Genomic DNA, 25,672 nt, shown 5'->3' on the forward strand with positions numbered 1-25,672 from the left:
GGCTTCAGTTATACTAGAGCTCACCAGGTCTTACTTGTTCTCAGCCCTAGAATACCAGATATGAAATCCCCGCTTCCAAAAGTGCCAGTGATGTCAGGAGTCTGTTCAGATATTCCCCAAAGCCCCAATTCTCAGTTCTGTTCGCATTATGCATCCCTTTTTAAATGCCACTCATTTTGCATGAACTCAGTTTTCAAAGCCAGGTCAGCCATCTTTCTCGGCCCACTTGTGCTCCTGGATACACAGCAGGGAAGAATCACTATGAGTGCCTTCTGAATCTTTAGGGAGGGTGAGGAGCAAATGAAACTATATTTGGTCTATCTATACTAAAGAAAGGAAAAGAGAGACTAGCTTTTGGTGATGATGTTCAGGAAAGCCATGTCATGTCCTAGGAGATCCTGGATGATTCCTAGCATGGCTGTCCATCAGAGTCATCGTAAGAATGGCCAAGGTGCAAATTCTCTGCCCCACCTGCTGCTGCCCGAGATTGAGGCCCAGGAGTACACATCTTTACAGGCACCCAAGATAATTCTGATGGGCCTACTATTAGTCTGAGGAGAAATTTGGGAACAACTGGTACATATTCTGGAAAAAAAAAAAAAAAGATCAATGGCATTTTAAAAAGTGAAAAAAATATATTTTGCTCATAGTATCTTAAAAATAAAAAACAAGCCAGGTACAGTGGTGCACACCTGAATCTCAGTGGCTCAGGAGGCTGAGGCAGGAGGATCACAAGTTCAAAGCCAGCCTCATCAAAAAGCAAGGCACTAGGCAACTCAGTGAGACCCCATCTCTAAATAAAATTCAAACTAGGGCTGGGGATGTGGCTCAGTGGTTGAGTGCCCCCGAGTACAATCCCCAGTACGAAAAAGAAAACAAATACATAAATTTTTTTTAAAAAAGCACAAGGGTATTCTCATACTATGAGATGTGAGAGAATCTCAGCATGGCTAGCTGGCTAATTACATGGTTAACAACTAGTGCCAAATGCTTTAATGAAACCATCTACAGGGAAAGAACTGCTATTACTTTTACCCTGTCAATTTTCCTTTTCAAAATGACTTCAGGCCACTGTTTGGGAGATACCCTATGATATGACTGATGCTATCTACACAGCAAAGTGAAGGGAACTCAAGTTCAAGTGCATTCAATACCTTTTTCATCATCTCCATTACTAGGACAAACATAATTTAACCCCCCCCAGTCGTCCATGAATTATCAGACAATTGTGCAAAATCATCACTTCATATAACATGTACACACAAATTATTATTAGACATATCCTAAATGCCTGGAGCATTCAACACTTTGTCTTCTAGTCTGTTCAGAGTTTCTGATCTCAAGAAACAAGGTTATGGGCTAGGGATGTGGCTCAGTGGTAGGGTGCTTGCCTAGCATGTGAGAGACACTGGGTTCGATCCTCAGCACCACATAAAAATAAAGGCATGCTGTTCACCTACAACTCCAAAAATAACTTTAAGAAAGAAACAAGATTGTATATTATCTCTTTCCCCTTTCTTAAAAACCAATTCAATTTTTAGAGCGTGGTAGGCACACAGTTTGGAATCCAAATCCTTTATAACAGAGAAGTGGCATAAGAATAAATGTGTAGGCCAGCCAGGAAATGGGTGGAACCAATAGTATTAGCATAATTCATTTGAGAGATTTATTGGCTAACTGAAATAACTGCTCTGGAGCACGCAGGCTTGCTTGGAACTGTGAGACTTTCAACACCCTGGGCACTTTCTCCTGTTTTAATCAGAGTTCATTTATCTCAACAGTTTTTCACATTGCTTTAATTTTCCCGATTAGCTGTACTTATAACTGTGCTCACACATTCAAAATGTGTTTCTGAAGCTCATTTTTCTACCACCCCTCAACAAGCCTGTGTAATGTCAGCTCAATGTTGCTTATTATTAAGTTGAAATAATTAACTTGGCACCCTACTAGAAGCCAACCCCTTCTGTTAACATTGGACTTTTTTTTTTAAACAATAGGAGGTTTATAAATAATTACCAACAAAAACATTAAATATATAAACCTGTCTGTCACTACTGTATTTTCTGTTTTGCTTACTGCCTTCAGCAGACTTACAAACAGGCTTCTTCTATCCTCTGATATAGTTTATATCACTTAAGATTCCATTCTCAGCTGGCACTCAATTTTTGAAAAATTATTTCAACCTAATATCTGTTCTTCATAAAAGTCACATCTCATCTCCCCAGATCGGCAACAGGGAAAGGAATCAGAAGAATCATAAGATGCTAAGATCTATACCACAGAACTAATTTGTTTAGATTTATCTTAACCAAGAATAGTTCTAGACGATTTTACTTCTAAAACTTGATGGTAGATGGAATTATTGCACAGTTATACAAAAAGACATTCATTTATGATGGCATTGCTTATGTAGCAAAACATTAAACACCGCCAACATGGTGTTGGTTAAAGAAGCTAGTAAATCCACATACTGTGTTTAATTAAGTTGCAGAAATATTTGAAGGCAAAGAAATAGACTTTATAAGTTTTTTGAAAAATCATGTTATCAAATAATATTTGCAATATCATTCTATTTCTGGGGGGAAAATAACAAAAAATGAATAGAAGTATGACAAAGCTTTGTCCATTTTACTTTTGGATGCTGAAACTATAAAAAATGCCCTCCATTGCTAGGTGTTTTGTAATGATAAAATAATTATGATAAGCTATGTTTTAATGCAGTACATAGGAAAATAGTTAATATTTTTACTACATAAGCTAAATGAAAGTACAAAAAAAGGTAGTCTTACACCTTCAAAGAAAAGACTAATAATGTAAGACTAACAACTGAAGTTGACAAAATGAGGTAAGAACAATTAAAGTGAATGCAGAAAGGGAAATATAAGTGACTTTAAAACATAACATGTACTCAACATTGGTCAAAAAAGTTCAGACGATATTCCATTTTTTGCCTCTCCGATTGGCAAAAGGTAAACCATCTTGAAAAACACACATGTTGATAATAGTATAATTCACATATGATAAATTGAGAGAAATAAGGATTTAACATCTCTAGGTGCATTTTTTTCAGAATCTATCAAAATTATAAATATGCATACCCTTCAACCCATCAATTCCTAGAGTTATTAATCATAGAGATAAATTACAAATTACACAACAAATTGTTTTATTTTGTTTAAATAGTCATAGTTTTGGAACAGCCCCAACATCCAATTCAACTTGAAAAAAAAAAAAACTTCCACCAAAACTGAATTTCAGGTAATCATTAAAAAACAAACGAAATCTAAATAATGATAGTTTCAAATAATAGCAAATGAAAAACAGTAGTACTGTATGAGATCACATCAGGGAAAAAAGAAAGTTTGAGACATACCATGGACATTTGTGCTGTATTTCTATGAGCCACTCCAGGACAGAGGGGGGACCTAGGACCAGTGGCTATTTCTCTAGGGGTAGGGGGAAGAACTCACAGGGTTGAGAGACTTCACTCTCACTGCATGTCCCTATGTTCTATTTTGATTCCTGAACTTGTTTGCAGGTCCCACTTTTTAAAATTATGTATTCAGTTACTTGAAAGTGATCAGCGATGCAAAAGCAGCAAGAATACAAAGAAAGATTTCCTGAGGGTGGGCTGGAGACAGGGCTTCTGGACGGCATCCTAGAGGCTCCTCTTCATAGGAGCTCAGGCAGCCTCCTCCCTTCTCTGGACCACCTTCATCCACTACTAACGAAATCATAAAGCTCTTTCAGTTCTTAACAGCTTCTAGTTGTTTTCAAAACAGATACTTGTTTTTGAATATTAAATAAAATAACAGGTGTCTCAGCTACTAGAATTTACACACAACCCTCCCCTTCACTCCCATCCCCATGGCTCATGCTTCACAGGGCTATTCTTTGGAGAAACTTTGTCTCCACCAATGGTTTTCTGGATAATAGGGTATGTACAAGGTCCTATGCCAAGTGCTATAAATCTAGGAATCACCATGACAATTCCACATTTCTAGTGAATTCAGTGTAAGACCTTCCAGCTATGGAACACCAATTAAATGCCAGGATAGCTGAAGCCATTTATATAATTATACCTTGTAATAGTCCCACCAACCCACTGGAAGCACATTAGTATCCTCATTTCACATATAAGCAGAAGGGGATAAGTTGCTTGCTGACAGAGATCACCCATTTAGGAAATTATGGCATTGAAAACAGACCTAAGCAACAGATAGATGAAAAATGCTCAACATCTTTAGCAATTAGAGAAATGCAAATCAAAACTACACCAAGATTTCATCTCACTCCAGTCAGAATGGCAATTATCAAGAATACAAGTAACAATAAATGTTGGTGAGGATTCAGGGAAAAAAAAAGGTATACTCATATATAGCTGGTGGGACTGCAAATCAGTGCAACCACTCTGGAAAGCAATATGGAGATTCCTCAGAAAACTTGGAATAGAACCACAATTTGACCCAGTTATCCCACTCCTTGGCATATACCCAAAAGACTTAAAAATCGACATACGACAGGGATGCAGCCACATCATTGTTTACATCAGCTCAATTCACAATAGCTAAGCTATGGAACCAACCTAGGTATCCTTCAACAAAGGAATGGATAAAGAAAATTCGGTACATATACACAATAGAATCTTACTCAGCTGTAAGAAGAATGAAATGATGGCATTTGGCAGCAAATAGATGGAACTGGAGACTTTCATGCTAAGTGAAATAAGCCAATCCCAAAAAACCAAAAGCTGAACATTCTGATATTCGAATGCTAACATAAAGTAAGGGGGGAGGGCATAATTGAAATTCACAGGATTATAGAAAAGGGAGTGAAGGAAAGGGCTAGGGGATGGGAATAGAAAAGACAGAATAAATTGGACATAACTTTCCTATGTTCATATACACATAGGAATATACAACCCATGTAACCCTACATCACATATAACCACAAAAATGAGAAGTTAAACCCCCTGTGTGTATGTCAAAATACATCCTTTATAAGTTTCTTCCATAGAAGTAGTGACTCACAGGATTGTCAGCTACCAGGGCAAACTCTGCTGTTGAGATGAACTCAATCCTACATGTGACTACATAGATGACCATGCACCATGACAGAGGCATTAACCTGGAAGACCATGGGAATTCTCTGTCAATCTCCAGAGGCCATCCGAGCAGGACTAAGTCGACTCCAACACTGAGGTCTCAGGTCCCTCTTGGGGAAATATAGATCAAACGAAAAAATAGAAAGAGGGGCTGGGGTTGTAGCTCAGTGGTAGAGCGCTTGCCTGGCACGTGAGAGGCCCTGGGGTTGGATCCTCAGCACCACATAAAAAAATATCATTGTGTCCAACTACACCTAAAAAATAAATTTAAAAAAATAGAAAAAATAAATGTGGAAATGGACCCAAACTTCATAATCATGAATTCTCAGATGCTTAGATCTACTAATATAACCCAGGATTCCACGGACATTTTAATACAAAAGGAACTTGAATCAGACATAACTTTCCTATATTCATGTATGAATTCACAACCAGTGGAACTCCACATCATGTACAATCATAAGAAATGGAAGTTATACTCCACGTATGTATGTCAAAATACACTCTACTGTCATGTATAAAAAGAATAAAAATTTTAAAAAACAATTTTTAATCCAAAAAAGAAATTATTTGTGAATTACAGACTTTGTTTTCTAAAAGTCAGTGTAAAAGTATTTTGTTTGAGAAGCATCTGATAATTCTAACCCAGTAATTTCTCCCATCTCCTTCTGTCTGTGATCTACACCTCTAATTATTCCAGATCATGGGGAGTCTGATCCTCATCTGGTACCCTCTCCACCCATTTTCTCCCAAATGCATTTGATCACTAGCCAGTAACTGAAGTATTCATTAAGGTTCTTGAACTACATCTTCCTAGGTATGACAAACATATTGAAATCAATGCTTTCCTCTACCCTCGCTTGCTAAGAGGTCTTCTTGTCAAAATCTAGTGAGGTCCTCAAAAAGGTCAGAGTGAAGGTCACTTGAAGAAAAGGGAAAATTCCATATCCCAAAGGAAGGTTAATCATTAAAAAAAAAAAAAAATGAACTCCCTTCCCGGGTATTACAGAACATCCCTTGAAAAAGTGGTTTGTGTCTAGAAATTATGTGTCTATATTCAACACACTGCATTTCAAGCAACATTTCTGCTTTGATCCTTTGAGCTCCTTTAATACATCAGATGCGTTTTTAATACCCATAGGAATATATAAACTCTTTCCAAGCTAAACAAATGGAGGGCAAGCTGGAAGAGTCCATAAACACACATCTATAGGGTTTTGGCAACGTGCTAAGCCACTTCAGGTGCAGTACTGGGCAGACCGAGGTGGGAACACAGTCCGCTCTTTGAGGTGGGGATGGCAGGAATCACAGCACAAACTACCACCAGGACAGAGACAATGCAGAAATACAGCTCCTCCATTCCACATGCAAATAAACATTCTAAAAATATTCCTTGGCTCTGCTGGCCTTCTACCCTCCGGCATGGAAGGGTAAAACCTCCCTGTCTTGTAAGCCCAGCCAAACTTCCATGTGCTCCCACCCCTCTTTCCCACACATTAAGAAATGCACAAATGGGAAATTGTGAGACTAATTCATGTCAGGTAGAGACCTGCCTAGTCATTATAGCCATGTGCCCCTCTTATTTTGCATCATGAACTCGGGAGGGAAAACAGTAATTTACTACGTTTCCTGTACTAAAACCTCTCCAAACACAACTTATCAAAGAGCAAGTAAAGATAGCAACACCTACACAACACCGTCTGTACTATCTGGGTCTACAAAGTTGTAATCATCTGAAAACAGGGCGGGTTTCTCCCCCCCCACACACACACACCTTTGAGCATCTGAGAAGGAGATCAGTGAAGCCCTGTCCCTGGTTACATGCTTCACTGAACTGAAAGTCAGCAGGACTGGTAGGGGAAAAAAAAAAAAAAACTGACCAGAAGTTTGAATCCCAAGTTTTAGAATACCTTTGGACCTCATTTTCTTCTTATGGCAATATTTCAACAATTCAAAATAAAGTTCCCAAGATCAGCATTTACCTCCTCCTCCCTTTTCTGAAAGTTTAAAGCCAAGACGTTTTTAGCAACCACAAGCATACAGCACTAATTAGGTTTTTCATTGTAAGAGCTGGCGTTGACTTATTCAAACTTGGCCCCAGTCCCATAATATAAAATGAAGGCAGGCTTTTATGCAGGGTTGAGTGGCACAGCCTCAATATTATCTGACAAATTGTTGAAAAAGTTTTGGATTTGATAGAGTTGTGTTTTTTAATCTTATGAAAAGCATTTTTTTTTTAAACCAAGGATTGGACCCAGGGGCACTCGACCACTGAGCCACATCCTCAGCCTTTTGTTATATTTTATTTAGAGACAGGGTCTCACTAAGCTGCTTAGGTCGAAGTTTCCAAGGCTGACTTCGAACTCGCCAACCTATCTTAGCCTCCTGAGACGCTGGGATTACAGGCATGCACCACTGTACTCGACAAAGCCATTGTCTTTTAAGATCAAGAAGTTACTCCTACCATATGTCTGAGATGCAGAACAGAAATAAGAGAACAAGGAGGTGGTTGCTTCTCTACCAAATGGGTGTGATAGTGTAAAATTCAGAGAGGGGGAAAATGTTTTATTTGGGTCCTGACTGCTCTGCACATTACCACTCAATATGGGAAGATATAAGGAAGCCAACAGCACTCAGGGTTAACATAGGGGAGACTAAGATATCTATGCCTTGGTCCCCATAGGGAAGAATCTGACTGCTGGTACTAATCTCCCTGCAGAGTGGGAGTGAACTCGTCTAGAAATTAAAGTTCAGCCCGTTTGAAAAGGCCACTTCAATTGCATGGGAAATTGAGTCACATTGATTTATTCGGTTTCAACAAGATCTGAGTACAGTAGTTTGGCAAGAATCTAGAGGGCAGGAGATACCAAAATATTTCAACAAATTAGCAGATGCTTGCAAATTAAGTGGTTAAAAACTGTTACACTTTAACGCCTACAAATCATATTATTCATGACACTAATGTACTCCCACTGGCAAAGTCTGAATCTAATTTGGGTAATGAAGTATCTGATCACTACACTGAATATGCATAGTCTCAAATTTCCAATTTTTTTTTTAAATAAACCAAGAGCTCAGGAAGGGGCAAAATTCCAAAAGTCACTCTAGATAGAGTGATAGGACAATCTCAGAGCAATACCCTCACCATCTACTTTTCCTGATTGAAACTATTTTACCTTCTGGGCTGAGAAAGTGGAACCAGAACCTAAGTTCTCTGGTTTTCCTGCATCCCTCTCATATTGGTGGATTGTGCTCTATAAAAAGATCTCCCATGTATAAAGAAAGCATTTGCTCAATGCTAGGTACTGTGCTAGGTATGAGGGTAGTAATTTAAAAAAAAAAATTTGTAAATCCACACATAGATCCCAAGAGCAAGATATTATGCACGCCCCCATGGAGATGAGCAAACCACAGCCTGAAATATCTGGCTAACCGATTAGATCTCTGCACTATCAAATGTGGTGTTCCAGACTATAGTTTGGTCCCAGAGCCCATCCTCTCGGCTCTTCATTGAAGGAAAATGTCAGGTCCCCATTGTGAGATGGGTCTATTTATAGGTTTCCAGATGTCATGATTTGGTAGGATCACCTTCAGGGTTCTCAGAACAGTCTGGTGCCAAAAAATATTTGCCCATTCACCATGAGACCTCACCCATTGAAGTCCTTTGTAAGAAAATGGAACCCCTGAACTATGGTTTTCTAAACCCGTCACCCATAAAGCATTTCAATATGGCTTTGAGCCCAATTTATTTCAATTTAGTGGATAAAGAAAAGGTATGTGGGGAAAAATGAGAAGACCAGTTCAGCCACAGTTTGGGGGGCTGCAGGAAGATGAGCAGACCTTGAATACCAATACCAAAGTGAAATTGATGGCAACATGATTTTTATGAAAAGTGACACTACCACAAAGAAAAAGCAAAAAAAAAAATTATATATATATATATATATATATAAAACAAAACCTAATTCACCTTAGAAATTACCATCTTAGCCAGATGTGGTGGCACATGCCTGTAATCCCAGCAGTTTAGAAGGCTGAGGCAGGAGGATCCTGAATTCAAAGACATCCTCAGCAACTCAGTGAGACCCTGTCTCTAAATAAAATACAAAATCAGGCTAGGGATGTGGCTCAGTGGCCGAGGGCCCCCTGGTTCAATCCCCAGTATCCTTCCAAAAAAATTAAAGTGGGCTAGGATGTGGCTTAGTGATTAAAGTACCCCCAGGTTCCATCCCTGTACCAAAAAGAAAAAAAGAAAAAAATTACTATCTTGACAACAGTGAAATATGACAAAATCTTAAAGCTCTGGTCATGCACATTACCTGTTTTTTTTTAAAAATTTTACTTTTGATGAATTATTTTTAACTGGCTATAGGTACTTAAGTATGCAACTGATTCATCTACCAAGGATATCTTTGTGGATCCCTTTCTCAGCAAAAGAGGGAGGGAGAGGTTATCAAGAGGTCAAGAAACCTATTGGAAAATAGGGAAACATTACATTCTCTTTAGGCATTCACTTTTGTAAGCTTGTTGACAGTCATAAATGCCCAGAAAATATGGGCTGAGTTGTTTTCGATCACTGTTTGAATAACAGATTAATTTAATAATCAGTGGGATATTGAATGACAAAAATTATCGGTTAGAACCGCCAAACCTCTAACCCTAATGACATTCTTATGTAAATTCTTATTTTCTTTTAGGCTCCTGCATTCTTAATAAACCCTATATTTTTGAAAATCCTTTTTTAAACACTGCATACTGTCCCTCTCTGCTATAATATATAATATATCTGTCTATGCTATAGTCAGATAAATGTCCACTTTCGGAGTTGCCAATTCGAAGGTTCTATTTAGAGCAACTGAGTCACCACTGGGTGAATTTTCCATATAACACCATCTAAATGATTCTGCAAACTCATAAATGCAATCAGAAGCAACCCCATCTTCAGAGATCATAGAAGACCAAGAAGACCACTACTCTATAGCTAGAACCACCTGACATGGCTTCCCAGGTCAAGATGTTTATATAACCAGGTCATCTGATCTAAGAGATGACAGATCATTAATCACAGTCCAAGGGCAAATGGCAGCTGAAGCAAGTTCCCGTGGGAAGGCCACAGTTCTTTGAGATTGCCGTCTACAGTTTGCTATTGCTTACGGAAGAATAACTTCTGCCTTCAGACTGGTTTGTAATGGACACAGATTTGTATGTTCCATTGCGGAAGGCGAGATGTTTTTCTATGAAAAAGATCTTGGTGCATAATTTCTGAAATACTATAATTTTCACCAAACTCAGTTTCCAGCTCACTCCTGGCCAAAGGCTGTAGAATTGTGTTATTTTTGAATGTCATTACTCCTGACCTGAAGTTACCTAGAAAGCTGGTCAAAAATTAGTAATTATCTTAGAGAAGTAGACCTAAAAAACAGTTTCTTTCCAAAGGTTGATAACAGTGCTATGTTAACTACATATAAAGCCTATGAGCAAATTCAGACTTCCATTTGCTATCAACAATGTTGGTCATTGTATTGATCTAGCTATGGAAAGATCACAAATAATCAAATACCATCATTTTCCTCCTTAACGTATTGCGTTTTGGGAATGCAATGCTCACACATATGTGAAATGACAATTCTGATAATATTTTGATAATGACTCAGATCTATATCCTATTAAAGTCTATTTCATAGAACAGAGCAGGAAAGGACAGAGAAAAGGATATGCAGAAAATAAAAGGTCTCAGTTCATCAAAAGCATCCCAAAAGACCATTTAAGTCTACTTTTATTTTGTATAAGCATTTTGCTATCTTTTTTTGGGGGAGAGGGAGTTTACCAGGAATTGAACTCAGGGAGGCTCAGCCACTGAGCCACATCTCCAGCTATATCTTTTATTTTATTTAAAGACAGGGTCTTACCGAGTTGCTTAGCCCCTTGCCATTGCCGAGGCTGGTTTTGAACTTGTGATCCTCCTGCCTCAGCCTCCTGAGCCACTGGGATGACAGGTGTGCTTGTCCCAGGCTGTGCTCCTGCGTATCCTCCACCCTCTAACCACAGAGCATTGAAACATGCCCAGCAGCATTCTGCTATCATTTTATAACAAAGCATCACAAAGATTTTTGTGTTAAAAAATAAAATAGATAAAAAGTCATGAATTGATTTCTCAACCAACTAGTTATCTGGCAAACCTTGATTCTAATCCCTAAAAAGATGGGGATGAGAAACAGAAGTTTTGTGCACTACTGAGTGTGTGCTGGAGTTGCAGGGGACAGAGGTGTGGCAAGTAGCCTGTCTGAATCAGGGATTTCTCTTTCTAGAGCTCAGTAATATCACTGTCACTACTGTCACATCTCCCATCATTTGGATCTTTGGTGTCAGGTCAGTATCTGAAGTCCTTTGAAGACTAGCTCTCCTTGACAAGGTCCTCATTTTTTATGTCATCTCTCCTCACCCCTAATGCTATGTTCCATCTTCTCTGAACTTCCAATGATTTGTTGAAGCAACCCTAGTCTCTCTCCTCTCCTCAATGTTCCCTCCCCCTTCTGCCTAGCTCTTTCTCCTGGTGGTCTTTGCCCCAGGGAACCTTGCTTGTCCAAGCTGTCCTCCCATGTATCCTCCACTCTCTAACCAAGGTTCCAACCACCAAGCATTGAAACTGCTGGTTAGTTGTCTGCAAACCCCCACAAAAGGCAGAAATCGTTCGAGCCACATTCATGGCCGTCTCCTGAAAATGTAACCTGGTATCTAGGATTTAACACACAATCGAGGAATATTGCTAAAACCTTGAGCTCTCATTTAATATGTTCCAAAGTCCCTATTTTAGAGCTAACTCCTTAAAAATCTGCTCCAATGTCATTTATCTATCAGCCTTCACACCTTATTAACTGCCATCTCCCAAAGATGTAACACAGGCCAAACAAGTCCAGAACAATAGAAACCAAGACAGTGTTTACCTGATGGTATTTGGGAGGTAGGCCAGGGGCTACCCAACAGTTTGAGATGTTCTCTCATTTCTTAACCTGAATGCTGGCTACAAAATGTGTTCATTCTATAAAAATTAATTAAGCTGCAAACTTATGGTCTGGATACTTTTCTGCATGTGCTACATGTCAAACAAAAGTTTCCCAAAACAATCCAGGTACGGTGGCATATGCCTGAAATTCCAGGGGCTTCGGAGAGTAAGGCAGGAGGATCACGAGTTCAAAGCCAGCCTCAGCAAAAGCGAGGTGCTAAGCAACTCAGGGAGACCCTCTCTCTAAATAAAATACAGAATAGGGCTGGGGATGGAGCTCAGTGGTTGAGTGCCCCCGAGTTCAATCCCCGATACCAACCTCCTGAAAAAAAAGTTTAAAAACGAAAGGAAAAAAATCACAAGTTTTAGTTCCTCTGCCACTCAGACCTCCAAGTCTTTGTTGTTTTACCTCTTCTGTGTGTCACTGGGTGGCTGGATGGTGCTCTTGAAAGAAAGCTTTGAAAGGAAAAAAAAAAATCTTCTAAAGCTTGGAGTAGCTTTTCCCTGCTGCCAGCAAATTGTGAAGATCTCAATTCCCCAAATCTGAGTTTGCAACCTATTCAAGATCTGAAACAGATGACTGCTGGGGACACCTTCAGCTTCAGCTCTGTATCCGTCTCATCCATCTTTGGATTCCCTGAAGCATTAGCATAGTTTCTGAACCAAAGCAGGGAAAAAAAAAACAAAAACAAAAACGATCTTCTCTTTCTCTTAAGTGAAAGGCAATCATGTCTTTGCTTTGAAATCTTCAGGTCATTTAACTAAACTGCATCCTTGGTTCCTAATAACAAGTCAGTCAGGGAAAAAAAATCCAGCTTGACCTAGCAGTCCCCAATCTTACCCTAACTACCTATGATCACCCATCATTTGCTATGAGATATTGGTCAGAGTTTGTAGTCATGACGATGGAGCGTATGGTAACCCAGGGGCCAAAAAAAGATTGCTCAAGTCATTTTGAAATTGGTGGTGTCCATTTCAGAGGTATGAATGGTCAGCAACTTCTGTCATATGTGATGGGTGATCAGCTTGTGTATCATTCTTCTCTCCATGGGAAATGGTACAGAAGTGAAGTGATATTAGACCATGAAAGTAAAATCTGCATCTTGACCCAATTTGAATGGGTTAATGCTTTAGAAATATGGTATTATGTATCTCAGTTCATTTGGGCCGCTTAACTGAATTCCAGACTGGGTCATGTATAAACAAGAGAAATTTGTTGCTCATAGTTTTGGAGGCTGGGAGTCAGATCAAGATGGCACCAGAGTCAGTATCTTCAGGGGGGCTGCTCCCTGTGACCAAGATGGCCCCTTAACTTGGTCCACACATGATGTCAGGCACAGACACCCTCAAGCTTCTTTTGTAAGGGTGCTGATCCCACTATGGGGGCCTAACTTTCATGACCTAATCACCACCTCCTCTATTAAGACCATCTATCACATTGGGCATGAAGTTCTGACATAGGAATTAGGGGTAGGAAGACACATTCTGACCACAGCATCCTGCATGCATTAAATGTGGCTGTTTGCTGAGTATTAACTTTGTTCCAGGCCTTGTGCTAAATTCACAGCACAAATAGTCTTGTTTAATTTTTACAATAGCCCCATGATACTATTACTAGCCCCCAAATAACCCCAAAAGAAGCTGAACTTCAGAGAATTAAATTTCTCACCCAGTCTAGTAATTAATAAATTGGGACTCACAATATACTTCCAACGCCCCCACCCCACTAAGCCTCTATTTTTTTTAGTGCTTTGTTGTGGTGACCCTAAGATGTCCCCAGTCAGAAGAGTAAACTATGACATGACATATTGGGCAAACATGAAAGCCATCCTGCTCTAAACAGTCAGACATGCTGGATGAAACAGAAAAATAAAACAAACATTAAGTTTAAATACACGAGAGCTTACAAGGGGGAAAAAAAAAACACTAAAAGCCAACTTGGACATTTACAGCCAAGTATAAAAAGCTGATAATCTGGCACTTTCTAAGGCTCTGACCAGGAAAAACAATGTTGCCCATGAGAAATCCAACTTTAAGCCTAACTACATGCTACTTAGGGAAAATATTTACTATAATTATATGGTGCAAAAACCCCTAAATATAAAAACTTACGTAATAATTATTCTCAGGGAGTCAATACAATAAGGATACATGAGAGAAGCCCCAATGCAAATCTACTGTGAAAAGAAACTCAAGCTCTAGTCTGTTTCTACAGAAATATTAATAGAAAAGATTAGTTTTTGGATAAAAGGAAAATTAACATTAATAATCTATCATAAAAGAAAGATGAAAAAGATGATTGGCACCCCTCCCCAATTTAAACTACTAGAACAATCTCAAAAGACCTTTATAATTAATACAGAGCCTAAGAAGCCTCTGTATTAAAAAAAAAAATCTGTATATTCTTTCAAAGAATCAAATAAAACTTGCAGAATGAAAGTCATTCATTATTAAAAAACCCAATGCAGCTGGGTGTGGTGGCACAGGCCTGCCTATAACCCAGCAGCTTGGGAGGCTGAAGCAGGAGGATTGAGAGTTCAAAGCCAGACTCAGCAAAAGTGAGACCCTGTCTCCAAACAAAATACAAAATAGGACTGGGGGTGTGGCTCAGTGGTCGAGTGACCCCGAGTTCAATCCTCGACACTCACCTCCCCACCCCTCAAAAAACCCAGTGGATTTTATTTATAGTAGGTGATACAGTAAAATGTCCATGAGTAAACTACAGTGAGTTTAAAGGTGTTACACAGAATGCAGCACATAAGATAAATTTATATCTAGGATCGCTTTAGGGAAACTTCAGAACCTTAGAGAGTGAATATGGTAAAAGCCATCAGAGAAGGGGAAAGCCAGGCTACCCACAGAGGTATAGAGCTGAAACTCAGTTGACAGTGGGATAATTAATACCTTCACAATATTCCAGGTGAGATTCTGTGAAGTCATTGCTGCAGAATTCATAGTACATCAAATCGGTCATTTTAGACAAAGAAAGAACATCTGCAACTCCTAGGTCATTCCTGAAGAAGCTTCTAAAATACTATGTTTTTTAAAGCAATGGTAAGCAAATGTGATAGTGGAGATGAATATAGTAAATCCACATATTTAACAGTAAAATTTTATTTTTTGTTTTAAGGGATTAAACCCAGGTAGGTGCTTAACCTCGGAGCCACATCCACACCCCCGTCTACTATTTTGAGACAGGGTCTCATTAAGTTGCTTAGGGCCTCACTAAGTTGGTGAGGCTGGCCTCCAACTTGTGATCTTGTCTCCTCCTCCCAAGTCACTGGGATCAAGGCACGGGGCCACCATGTCTGGCTCAAACACATTAAATTTTAAAAGACTAGCAGATGATGGAGATAGTAAAAGTTTCAAATCCAACTATGTTCTATTTATAAAGCAAAATCCTAATGCAAAAAAAAAAATGACAGAAAGGAGTTAAAAACAAAACAAAGGAAACTCTTACCAAAGAAGACCTGCTGTACCTATGTGATTAGCAAACGAAACAGATGCTAGGGCATAAAGCCCTTTCATGTATAAAGAGGGTTATTACCTTGTGATTAAAGGAAAGATTTATTAGGAATCTATGTTAGTCTTCACAGGGATGTCCATGGTAACATAATTTCAAAATATGGGAAGCAAAATGAATTGAATCATGAGGTAGTTAAAAAAAATCCATATTTCTGGTAAGAGATAAACTGACATCTAAAATAGACCAAAAAGATGATAAAAAAGGGGAGGTCTGGAACACTATCAATACACTGGCCCAATGGAAAGTTAGGGAGCTCTACCCACCTATTAGAGAATGGAACTTGCACTTAAAAACACACATGGATAAATACTATAATAAAAAGTGATTTTCTGCAAATACTAAAAAGCATGTGTTATACACGTCATAATGCCATTTAATTAGACATCAATAAGTTTAAAAAAGATAATCTCAGTGGGTACAATAGCACACAAATGCCTACAATCCCAGCTACTGGGAAAGCTGAGGCAAGGAGATCACAAATTCACAGCCAGCCTCAACAACTTAGCAAGGACTCGTCTCAAAACAATAAGGGTTTAGGGGTAAAAAAGTGCCTCCTGGGTTCAAATCCCTGTATCAGGTGGATGGCAGAGAGGTGTTCCCAAAATCCAGTTAAAAAATTGAGAACACTTTAACATTTACAGATCAAAAAAGTGGCAAAAATCAGAACACTATTAAGAGTTAACAATGAAAACCTGCATTTTTCTTTTTTTTTTATTGGTTGTTCAAAACATTACAAAGCTCATGACATATCATCTTTCATACATTTGATTCAAGTGGGTTATGAACTCCCATTTTTACCCCAAATACAAGTTGCAGAATCACATTGGTTACACATCCACATTTTTACATAATGTCATATTAATGACTGTTGTATTCTGCTACCTTTCCTATCCCCTACTATCTCCCCTCCCCTCCCCTCTTCCCTCTCTACCCCATCTGCTGTTATTCAATTCTCTCCCTTTTTCCCCCCTTTCCCCTCACAAACTCCTATATGTAATTTTGTGTAACAATGAGGGTCTCCTTCCATTTCCATACAATTTCCCTTCTCTCTCCCTTTCCCTCCCACCACTCCTCTCTGTTTAATGTTAGTCTTTTCCTCATGCTCTTCCTCCCTGCTCTGTTCTTAGTTGCTCTCCTTATATCAAAGAAGACATTTGGCATTTGTTTTTTAAGGATTGGCTAGCTTCACTTAGCATAATCTGCTCTAATGCCATGTTAAATTGAAGGAGATAGGCTGGAATGCAGAGAGAAATGTGCATGTGTGCATACACACACACACACACACACACACACACCAAAAAACAAACAAAAACAAAAACAAAAAAACTGAACATCAAACAAAATGCAAAAACCCAGTAAACTCAAAACATAGGAGACAGACAAAACAAATCTCTTTGGCATTCCTGAGAGGGACAGTGGGAAGGGAGAGAAGACAGAAAGAAATGATTAAAAAATTGCAAACTTAAAAAGAGGGCAATGTACTGTATATTTTTTTTCTCGAAAAGACTAGAAGGATTTTTAATGTTTTTTACTACAAAGAAATGATAAATATTTGAGGAGATAGATGCATTTATCCTAATTTGAACATTATACAATGTATGCATGTATTAAAACATCACAGGATAGGCCCTAAATATTTAGTTTTTATGTATCGTTTACAATTTTTTTAAGAAAGGATAAAAGTCACAAAAATGCTAGCATTTTAAAACAAAAGTAAACACCATGTATAATGGCATGCAATAAACTTGGAAAGAAGGATGATGTAGACAATGTACTAAGAAATATTATCACATACCAAAAAAATCATTTTAAAAAGAAACAAAACCCAGAGATATATAACTGCACAAGAAACTAACTTGGCAGTTGTAAGTTTACACATACACACGAATCCTATCAGTCACTGGTAGTTTTACAGGTCTTATCAAACCTACATGAAACTAATATTCTATCTTACAAGAAATGTCACAGATATCATAGAAACTCCAAGTAATTTCGTGAAAATAAAATGCCTTAGCAATAATGTCAAATGGTACATAAGAAAAAATATAGCCACTCTTCTATTTGACCATAGATACAAAAGTTCACAGTACAATATGAACAAAACAAATTTAGGGACATGATTTTGCCATTCTTTAGTAATCATGACAATGTCAGTTTCATCCTGGGAAAGCTACTATGTTTTCACATTTGGTAACCTGTCTACTATCAAAGATACTCATAGCATGTGCACACACACGCACACACACACGGTCATGCATTTTTTAACACACATATTAAAACATGTTCTGAGAAGCCTTGGCACAGTCACGCACACCTATAATCCCAGCAGCTCAAGGCTGAGCAGGAGGGTCATGAGTTCAAAGCCAACCCCAGCAACTTAGTGAGGCCCTAAGCAACTCAGCAAGACCCCGCCTTAAAATATATATTAAAAAAAAAAAACACTGGGGATATGGCTCAGTGGTTAAAAGCACCCCTAGGTTCAATCCCTGGTACCCCAAAAAATGAAAATAAAAAATAAAATGTTCTGAGAATTATATCAGGTGATTTCTTTGTGTGAACATCACAAAACATACTCTTAACTAAGATAGTTATATTATCGTATAGTTGGTGCATCAACTACAGTGTCATTATGCAGCACATGACTGCATAAATGTGTGTATTATATGCAGCTTATTTTAATGACATGCACACATTTTGTGCTAAAAATTTTAACTTCATCAATGTAACTCAATACATTGAAATATTAGAAGACATTATTTTAATAATGAATATCGAGGGCTGGGAATGCAGTTCAGTGAGAGCACTTGCCCAGCATGATCAAGGCCCTCAGTTCAATCTCTAGCGCCACAATAAAAGTGAATGTAGACCAGGTGCATGGAGCATGCGTATAATCCCAGTGGTTCAGGAGGCTGAGGTAGGAGGATTGTGAGTTCAGAGCCAGCCTCCATAACTCAGCGAGACCCTGTTTCTAAATAAAATACATAAAAAGGGGGCTGGAGAGGTACTTCAGTGGTTAAGTGCCTCTGGGTTCAATCTCCTGTACCTGCCCCTCACCCCCAAAAAATGAATATAGAAAACATTTTTGATAAAATTCAACATCCAATTGGGCTTCAAGCAATAACCATAACAAAAAGTCTGATAAAAGGTTTTTTTAACCTCCCAAAATGGCTAACTACCCAAAGCCATAGCAGTTCTAAAAAGGGATAATAGCTAGGGTTACACAACTGCACCTGCATTGTACACTTAAAAACAGTTAAAATAGTAATTTCTTTTATATTTCACCATAATTTTTAAAAAAACTAAGAAACATCCTACCTAACAGAACTTATTAGAAGCAATTCCTTTACATTTGGAATGAGTCATAGTCACCTACTCTGATTGCTTCTATGCAACAATATATCATAAGTCTAGTGCAGTAAAACACCAAGTAATAATTAACATCAAGATATGTGTAATAAGAATTGTAATGCATTCTGCTGTCATATATAAATAAAAAAATATTATTACCTTTGGAAAAAAGATTATACAGGAAACTTTTTACAAATATTACTGTGTATGTTAAAAGCCCAACAGAATCCACACAAACTACTGGATCTACAGTGCATTTAGCAATCTGTTGGCAACATATTCAATGCACAGAAATCAATGATGTTCAAGAGTCGAGCATTATACACAAAAGGAGTTTTAAATATATTCCTCATACAAAAACTAGATTTAAAATTTTATTTATATTAGATTTATAAGTGTACTAAAAGGCTCAGAAAAAGATAAATGTGCTTAGTTTATGAATGGGAAATTCCAGTATCATAAAAGTAGCGATTGTCTTTAATTTTCTCTATAAGCTACAGCAATTTTAATGAAAACCCTAGCAGAATTCAAGGAAATTTGCAAGCCAATTCTAAAACTAATATGGAAGAATAAAGAACCAAGAATGACCAAGACTAGAAGAGGAATAAGGAAAGGGTATGTATTCTCTTATAAAGCCATAATAATTAAGAAGTTATATGTACATAGTATTGTGAAACCTTAAAATCTGGAAACACATGTATATAGAAAGGACATAGATGTCATTATACAAACTGAAGGGAAAATAAAGACTATTCAACAAAAAAATGCAAGTTAAAAGAATACTTTCCTAATATGTAGGAGCTGCTGGATTCAATGTTTAGCAACGTGTGCACCGGCACACACAAAATGCAGGTTAACAGGTTGATTACATGACAAAGAAATGAATCAAAACCCTTCCTCATGCCACACACGGAATTCCAGAGGGACTAAAGTTCATATGAAAAAGCATCACATTCAAGTCTTGAGAATAAAAATGTAAGAATGTAATTTTGATATTAGAGCAGAGAAGAATTTAGGGCATGAAAAACACAAATCAGAAGAAATTAGTATTATAATACAAGAAAAATGTATCAAAAGACATTCATTCATAGCACCCCATCATGGTGTCCACCCACAAGAATGGAATCCTAATTAGAATAAGATATATCCTATGCTTGTATGATTTCATCAAATAATTTCTATTGTCATGTATAAATAAGAGGAACCAATAAATTTTTTTTAAAGTGATGAGTCAGACCAAGGAATAGGAAAGACATATGTACAAGGTACATAACCGTAAAGAAATGGTATCTGCTACATAGGAAGCACCCAAATCATTAAGAATGGATCCAACCACCCAGTAGGGAACTCAACAGGAATGAGAAAGTCAAAACTCCTAAATGACCAATAAAACGGTTAAAAGACACCCAATTTCATTAGCAGATAAAAATGCACACTAAACCCTGAAAAAAACATTTTCATCACAGATGTAGTCTATCTCAGAGCCTGGAGCCTTCAATAAAGGTACCCAAGATCATTCCTCCAACTAGCAGCCGAAATTGCCAACTCTCCTTTGGGAAAACATCAATTAGGACTTTCTCCCAACATCAACAAACTAGACTAAAAAATTCTCCCATATTCCAGGATGTTTTGTCACACACTTTGAATGTGTCTCAACCTCAAAATGATCTAATAAAACCGAGTGGCATTTCTTCCAAGCTGATAGAAATACATCCCTCAGAGAAAGAGCAGCCATGTTGCCTGCTCAGTGTAACTGGATCTGTACATCTCATTGGCCCATCCTAGAAAATCCTAGACACTTACAGTAGATAGGGAAAGGGGTGCAGAGGAGGAGAAGTAGAGCTGGGTATAGCTTACTTGGAGCAGTCTTCACAAACAATATTCCCAGTAGTCTCCTTGATAGTTCGCTCAGAGACAAATGCTGGATATTCAGTATCACAAGGCTCCAAGGTCTGTTTTAATTTCTGAGCTGTAAAGGAGAAGGGGAACAGGGGAAAAAAAATTTAAGAATGCAATGCACAGACTCAATATTGTGACTGGCAGCCCACAGAAATTCAGAAGGCAGTTCCGTCTCTGCTGCTCTGTGATTTTTCTAGGCACAGCATAATGCATTATTTTCTAATTAGTCAGGCGATTTCATCTGCCAAGCAACTCTATAAGCTATAATTCCTCAAGCCGTTGTGCTGGCTTGATCAGCTATCATTTATGCATCCCAAAAATTCTACTTACTGGGACAGCATCATTCCCTGGGTCTCTGACCTCAGACTCAAACTTAGCAACACCACATATGTAGATCTGAACAAATATATAAAATGTAAGTTATACCATATTATTTAGGGTGAGACAAAGGTCATGATACAATTGCATGGCTTTACTATAGAAAGAAAATTGAAATATGAAATAGTAAAATACGTAATGTCTTTGAAGCGCAGCCACGAACCAAATCCTACTATTATGAAGTCCCCCGTCCAATAATATACCATGTCAGTTTTAAAGCACTAAATAGCCCTGGTACATGGATGAGCACATAGGAGGCATTCTGTAAAGGTTTGATGGCTGATTGAATTATTTAGACAAATTATATCCAGTGGACAAGATCCAAACTCTTAAGTCTTGGTTTTCTTATTTGTAAACTGGAGATAATAAAATTCTCTGAGGCTGAGGTCAGAAGTAAATCAAACAATACATGTCGAGTTTGTAATACAGCACCTTGAACTTAAGTGCTAAGTAAGTGTCATGATAATAACAAGACAAAGATACGCATTCTAATGAAGCCACTGTGACATTCAAACAATGTCAATTGATACCATAGCATAGTGATAGCTCTTGCATAAAAGGTTAGGAGAACAAATCCGTGCTCTGCTTTTTAGGAAATCCTCAGTATTCTCATCTGTAAAATGGGGATGCTAGTGTCCGGAAACGTCATTGGAGGTCTAACTATCAGCATTTTTCCAAATAGAATTCTTGTAGGTCTCCAATAACCAATCTTTGTACAAAGTTTTTGGCTGGTGCATACACAGAAAAAAGATTTGCAATTCCAGATCTCAATAGGATTTTAACAAAGCCATATGCAGAATACAACATCTAAAGTTATATTGCAAGGGCACCTGGTGGATGTCAGAACCACTGTAGACTGTCCACTTGGGCTGCTACAGACTCAGAACCATCCATGTGATGGCCTGTAAAACCACTAGTCACCACCAATTAGATAACTGGTTGATCAGGAAACTGTTCCGCCTCCTTGTTCTATTGAGTGCATGGTGCTGGTGGCTTCTACTACCCTGAAGGACAACAAGTCCCAGACACTGTTTCCCTCTACCCTGCAGTGCTGGCCCAGTGAAGGGTCACTAAATGCTTGCTGAACATACTCACAGGATTGTTTCTTGCAATAGGCTTTTTTCACAGAGCTTTGCTTAATGTAAGGAAATTGTTTGGCGCTCATGCACCGTACATTGTAATTTTTCTTAAGCAAGAGCAATAGACTTATTCAGCTGCTTTGTCCAAGATGTGTGATTTCAGGAGCCGATCACCAACATGAAAAGGAGATGCCTATTCTAAGGAATAAGTATGTATCATTCTTACAAAATGAGACACACCCACTTTGACACACAGCCTTCTTGAAATGCTAGTCATTAGCAAGTGTTAGCCTCTCCATGCCAGAAGCTGGGATAATTGTGTAGCAGCTAAGGGCACAGACTCCAGGGGTTGTAAATCCTGCCACTGCTGTGCAGCACCAAGCAGATTTTTTTTTTTTTGGTAGATGGAAACAATACCTTTATTTTATGTGGTGCTGAGGATCAAACCTAGTGCCTCACACATGCCAGACAAGTGCGCTACCACTAAGCCACAACCCAAGCCCCCGCAAGCAGAGCTTTTAAAACTTTCTATACCTTAGTGCCATCATCTATAAAATGGGAATAAGAGCATTTATTAATGTGATTGTTTGCAAGCCAGAGAATACAGGGAAAGCAGATAGCACATCACAAATACTATTTAAGAGTATGTGCTTCATGAAAACATGCTCCTAAAGCAAAACTAATAAATGCAAATGCCCTTTAGAATGGTGGGGAACTCAAAGCCTGGTAGGCAAACAGGTCTGTGAAAATGGTTAAGTGAAATAGGTGTCAACGATCAAAACAACTTTCTTAAAAGGTTTTATTAGCTTATTTCTTATACTCAAGCTAGTCAAAATTTTGGTTCCAACCTTTCTGAGCCCCCTTTATGGTTAGACATTTCAAGCAGGTGGTGCCTCCCCATTCCATTGGGTGTACAGTTCTGGTGGCTGCTACTCTGAGGGTAACAAGTCCCAGACAAGTCTCCCTATGCCCTGCAGAGCTGGCCCACTGAAATGTCTTTAAATGCTTGCTGAACATGCTGACGATTCTCCTGAATGTCCACTTTATGGCTTGAAAAAGCCCAAAGAAAATGTAAGAATTTCAATCCCCTGTGACAAACAGCCTGCCTTTCAGATGAAAGGTGATGGGACTTTCCACAGTCCAGGCCCACGTCACCACATAGATCTAGGTGGGAACCTCATTTTTTTTTTAAGAGAATTTTTTAATATTTATTTTTTAGTTCTCGGCAGACACAACATCTTTGTATGTGGTGCTGAGGATCGAACCCGGGCCGCATGCGTGCCAGGTGAGCACGCTACCACTTGAGCCACATCCCCAGCCCAAGGGAACCTCATTTTTCTCAGTTCCTTCTTCAATGCCCCTGTTTCATGGAGTGTGCCATTGCTGGATACTAGGGTTCCCCCCACCTTCTCTCTTAAGACCACCTTTAACTTTCATTTCTTTCATTTATTCTCCTCACCTTCCAGTTAAGGGAAGCCAAATACCAACTTCATAATATTTGTCTATGATTGGATAATATTTTCTTTTCAGTTCATTCTAAATATGAACTTCCTTGTCAAAATATTCTGACTTTTAATTTAGGATGCTTCATTTTTAAAGTCTATAAAGTTTTTAAAAATTTAAATTATTTTAACTTGAGTTAAAAATAATGGGAGGGAAGGGGTGTTATATGTGTGTGTGTATATATATGTGTATATGACTACATGACCGATGTGATTCTACATGTACAAGAAATTATACTCAATTTATGTATGATGTGTCAAAATGCATTCTACTTTCATGTATAATTAGAATGAACTTAAACAAAAAAAAGATGGAAAAAAAATGAGGTGAAGATCAAGTGTACCATAAGATACATTACAAGTGGACACAGCACCCATCTGCCAGTGGCATAGAAACACCTCATAATATCTTAAGTTTATTCTAAAGTTGCTCTGTGCTGGATGTTGTTCTGCTTTGTATGTATTAATTTACCAGTAAAACATGGCAAAGTTAAAAAATAAACTGAGTTCTCAACAATTTTTATCTATGCTTATAGATCATAAATGGAGGCAAGACAACTAGACTAAATAGCCCAAGTTTACCCACTGAGTATGTAGGAGAGCTAGAACTTAAACTTGGTCTGGCTGCAGCATGTACCCCTTGCACTGCTTTGTGAAGTCTGGCCAGTGAAAGAAAGGACCTTGGGAGCAGACAGATAGGCAGCATATGTGATTTAAATAAGCCTGGTAATTTCACCATCTCTCATCCTAATTGTCTGGGCCCAGTTACAATGGAATGAGTCCAACACACTCAGTGGCAAAGCCCATTTGTCTCCAATTCTTTTTGGAGATTAAATTTTTTGTCCTTTGACAATTGTAGGGTACCCATACTGATGTGTTGTTAAACTGTTTAATCTGTTTGCAGCATGGACTACAGATTGGGCTAACAATTATTTGAATGTGCTTTTGGGAACTGTGCAAGTTATCATATAAAACCATGCCCACATTTAATCTAAATAACATGAACCTCTTTCTGCCTGGAGTACTATGGAAAACACAATACCTCTTTGCAGGCACTACAGCTTATTCATCTGTGGAATTTCAAACCAATAACCAAGGCTGCCAGCCATCTATTGGGTACCATTTTCACTCTCCGCATTGAGAACTCATAATACACGTGGATCACAGTGCTCAGCGAGGCTAGTTACTTCTTTTCCCAGAAGGTTCCACTGAGGTTTGGAAACCACACAGCCTATTTCAAGTCCCAGAGAGCAACTCACCATGATCATCATTTAACATTTTTCTTCTCAGTGCTGGGGATGGAACCCAGGGCCTCATGCATGCTAGGTTAAGGCTCTACCACTGAGCTACACCCCTAATCCACCATTTACTTAACTGCCAATGCCTTCAACAGCCATTACTCACTAAGTACTTACTACATGCCAAAGACTGCTAGCCCATTTGTATGAATGAATCCTCATCACTACAGAGTGAGGAAGACTCTGCTGCTATCCCATTTTGCAAAAAAAGAAATTCAAGCTCAGAGAAATTAAGGTGCTCACCAAAGTCACAATGCCTTGTATGGCAGACTCCAGCTGTAAGCCTGAGCAGTCAACTCCTAGAGCCAACTCTTTTCCATCACACTCCTGCCTCCCACCCCTGTATAGCTATGTATCTAAAGATGACCTACTACTCACTCCCACTGGTGCATCCAATAGAACATCCACACAATTGAATTTCTTTAATTTTCCCTTAGCAACAAATGTCCCCCGATGAGAACAACTGACTCGGGTTCACAGTAATTATGTGCCCACAATTGGGAATGAATAGATTTGCCATTTGAATAAGCCTTCC

The 25,672-nt window shown here is 38.4% G+C and overlaps 1 protein-coding gene across 5 annotated transcripts in view; it reads right to left on the reverse strand.

Annotated features, from left to right (window-relative positions):
• Window positions 1-25,672, reverse strand: part of Cacna2d3 (calcium voltage-gated channel auxiliary subunit alpha2delta 3) — an 873,532-nt gene that overhangs the window by 43,188 nt on the left and 804,672 nt on the right. For all 5 annotated transcript variants that reach the window (XM_078038406.1, XM_078038403.1, XM_078038405.1 and 2 more), the window contains one exon: window positions 20,839-20,950. In XM_078038406.1, coding sequence (XP_077894532.1) covers window positions 20,839-20,950 — 112 coding nt within the window. The remainder of the gene's footprint in view (window positions 1-20,838; window positions 20,951-25,672) is intronic.

This window comes from Ictidomys tridecemlineatus, chromosome 2 (genome assembly GCF_052094955.1).
Source record: "Ictidomys tridecemlineatus isolate mIctTri1 chromosome 2, mIctTri1.hap1, whole genome shotgun sequence".
Taxonomy (NCBI): domain Eukaryota; kingdom Metazoa; phylum Chordata; class Mammalia; order Rodentia; family Sciuridae; genus Ictidomys; species Ictidomys tridecemlineatus.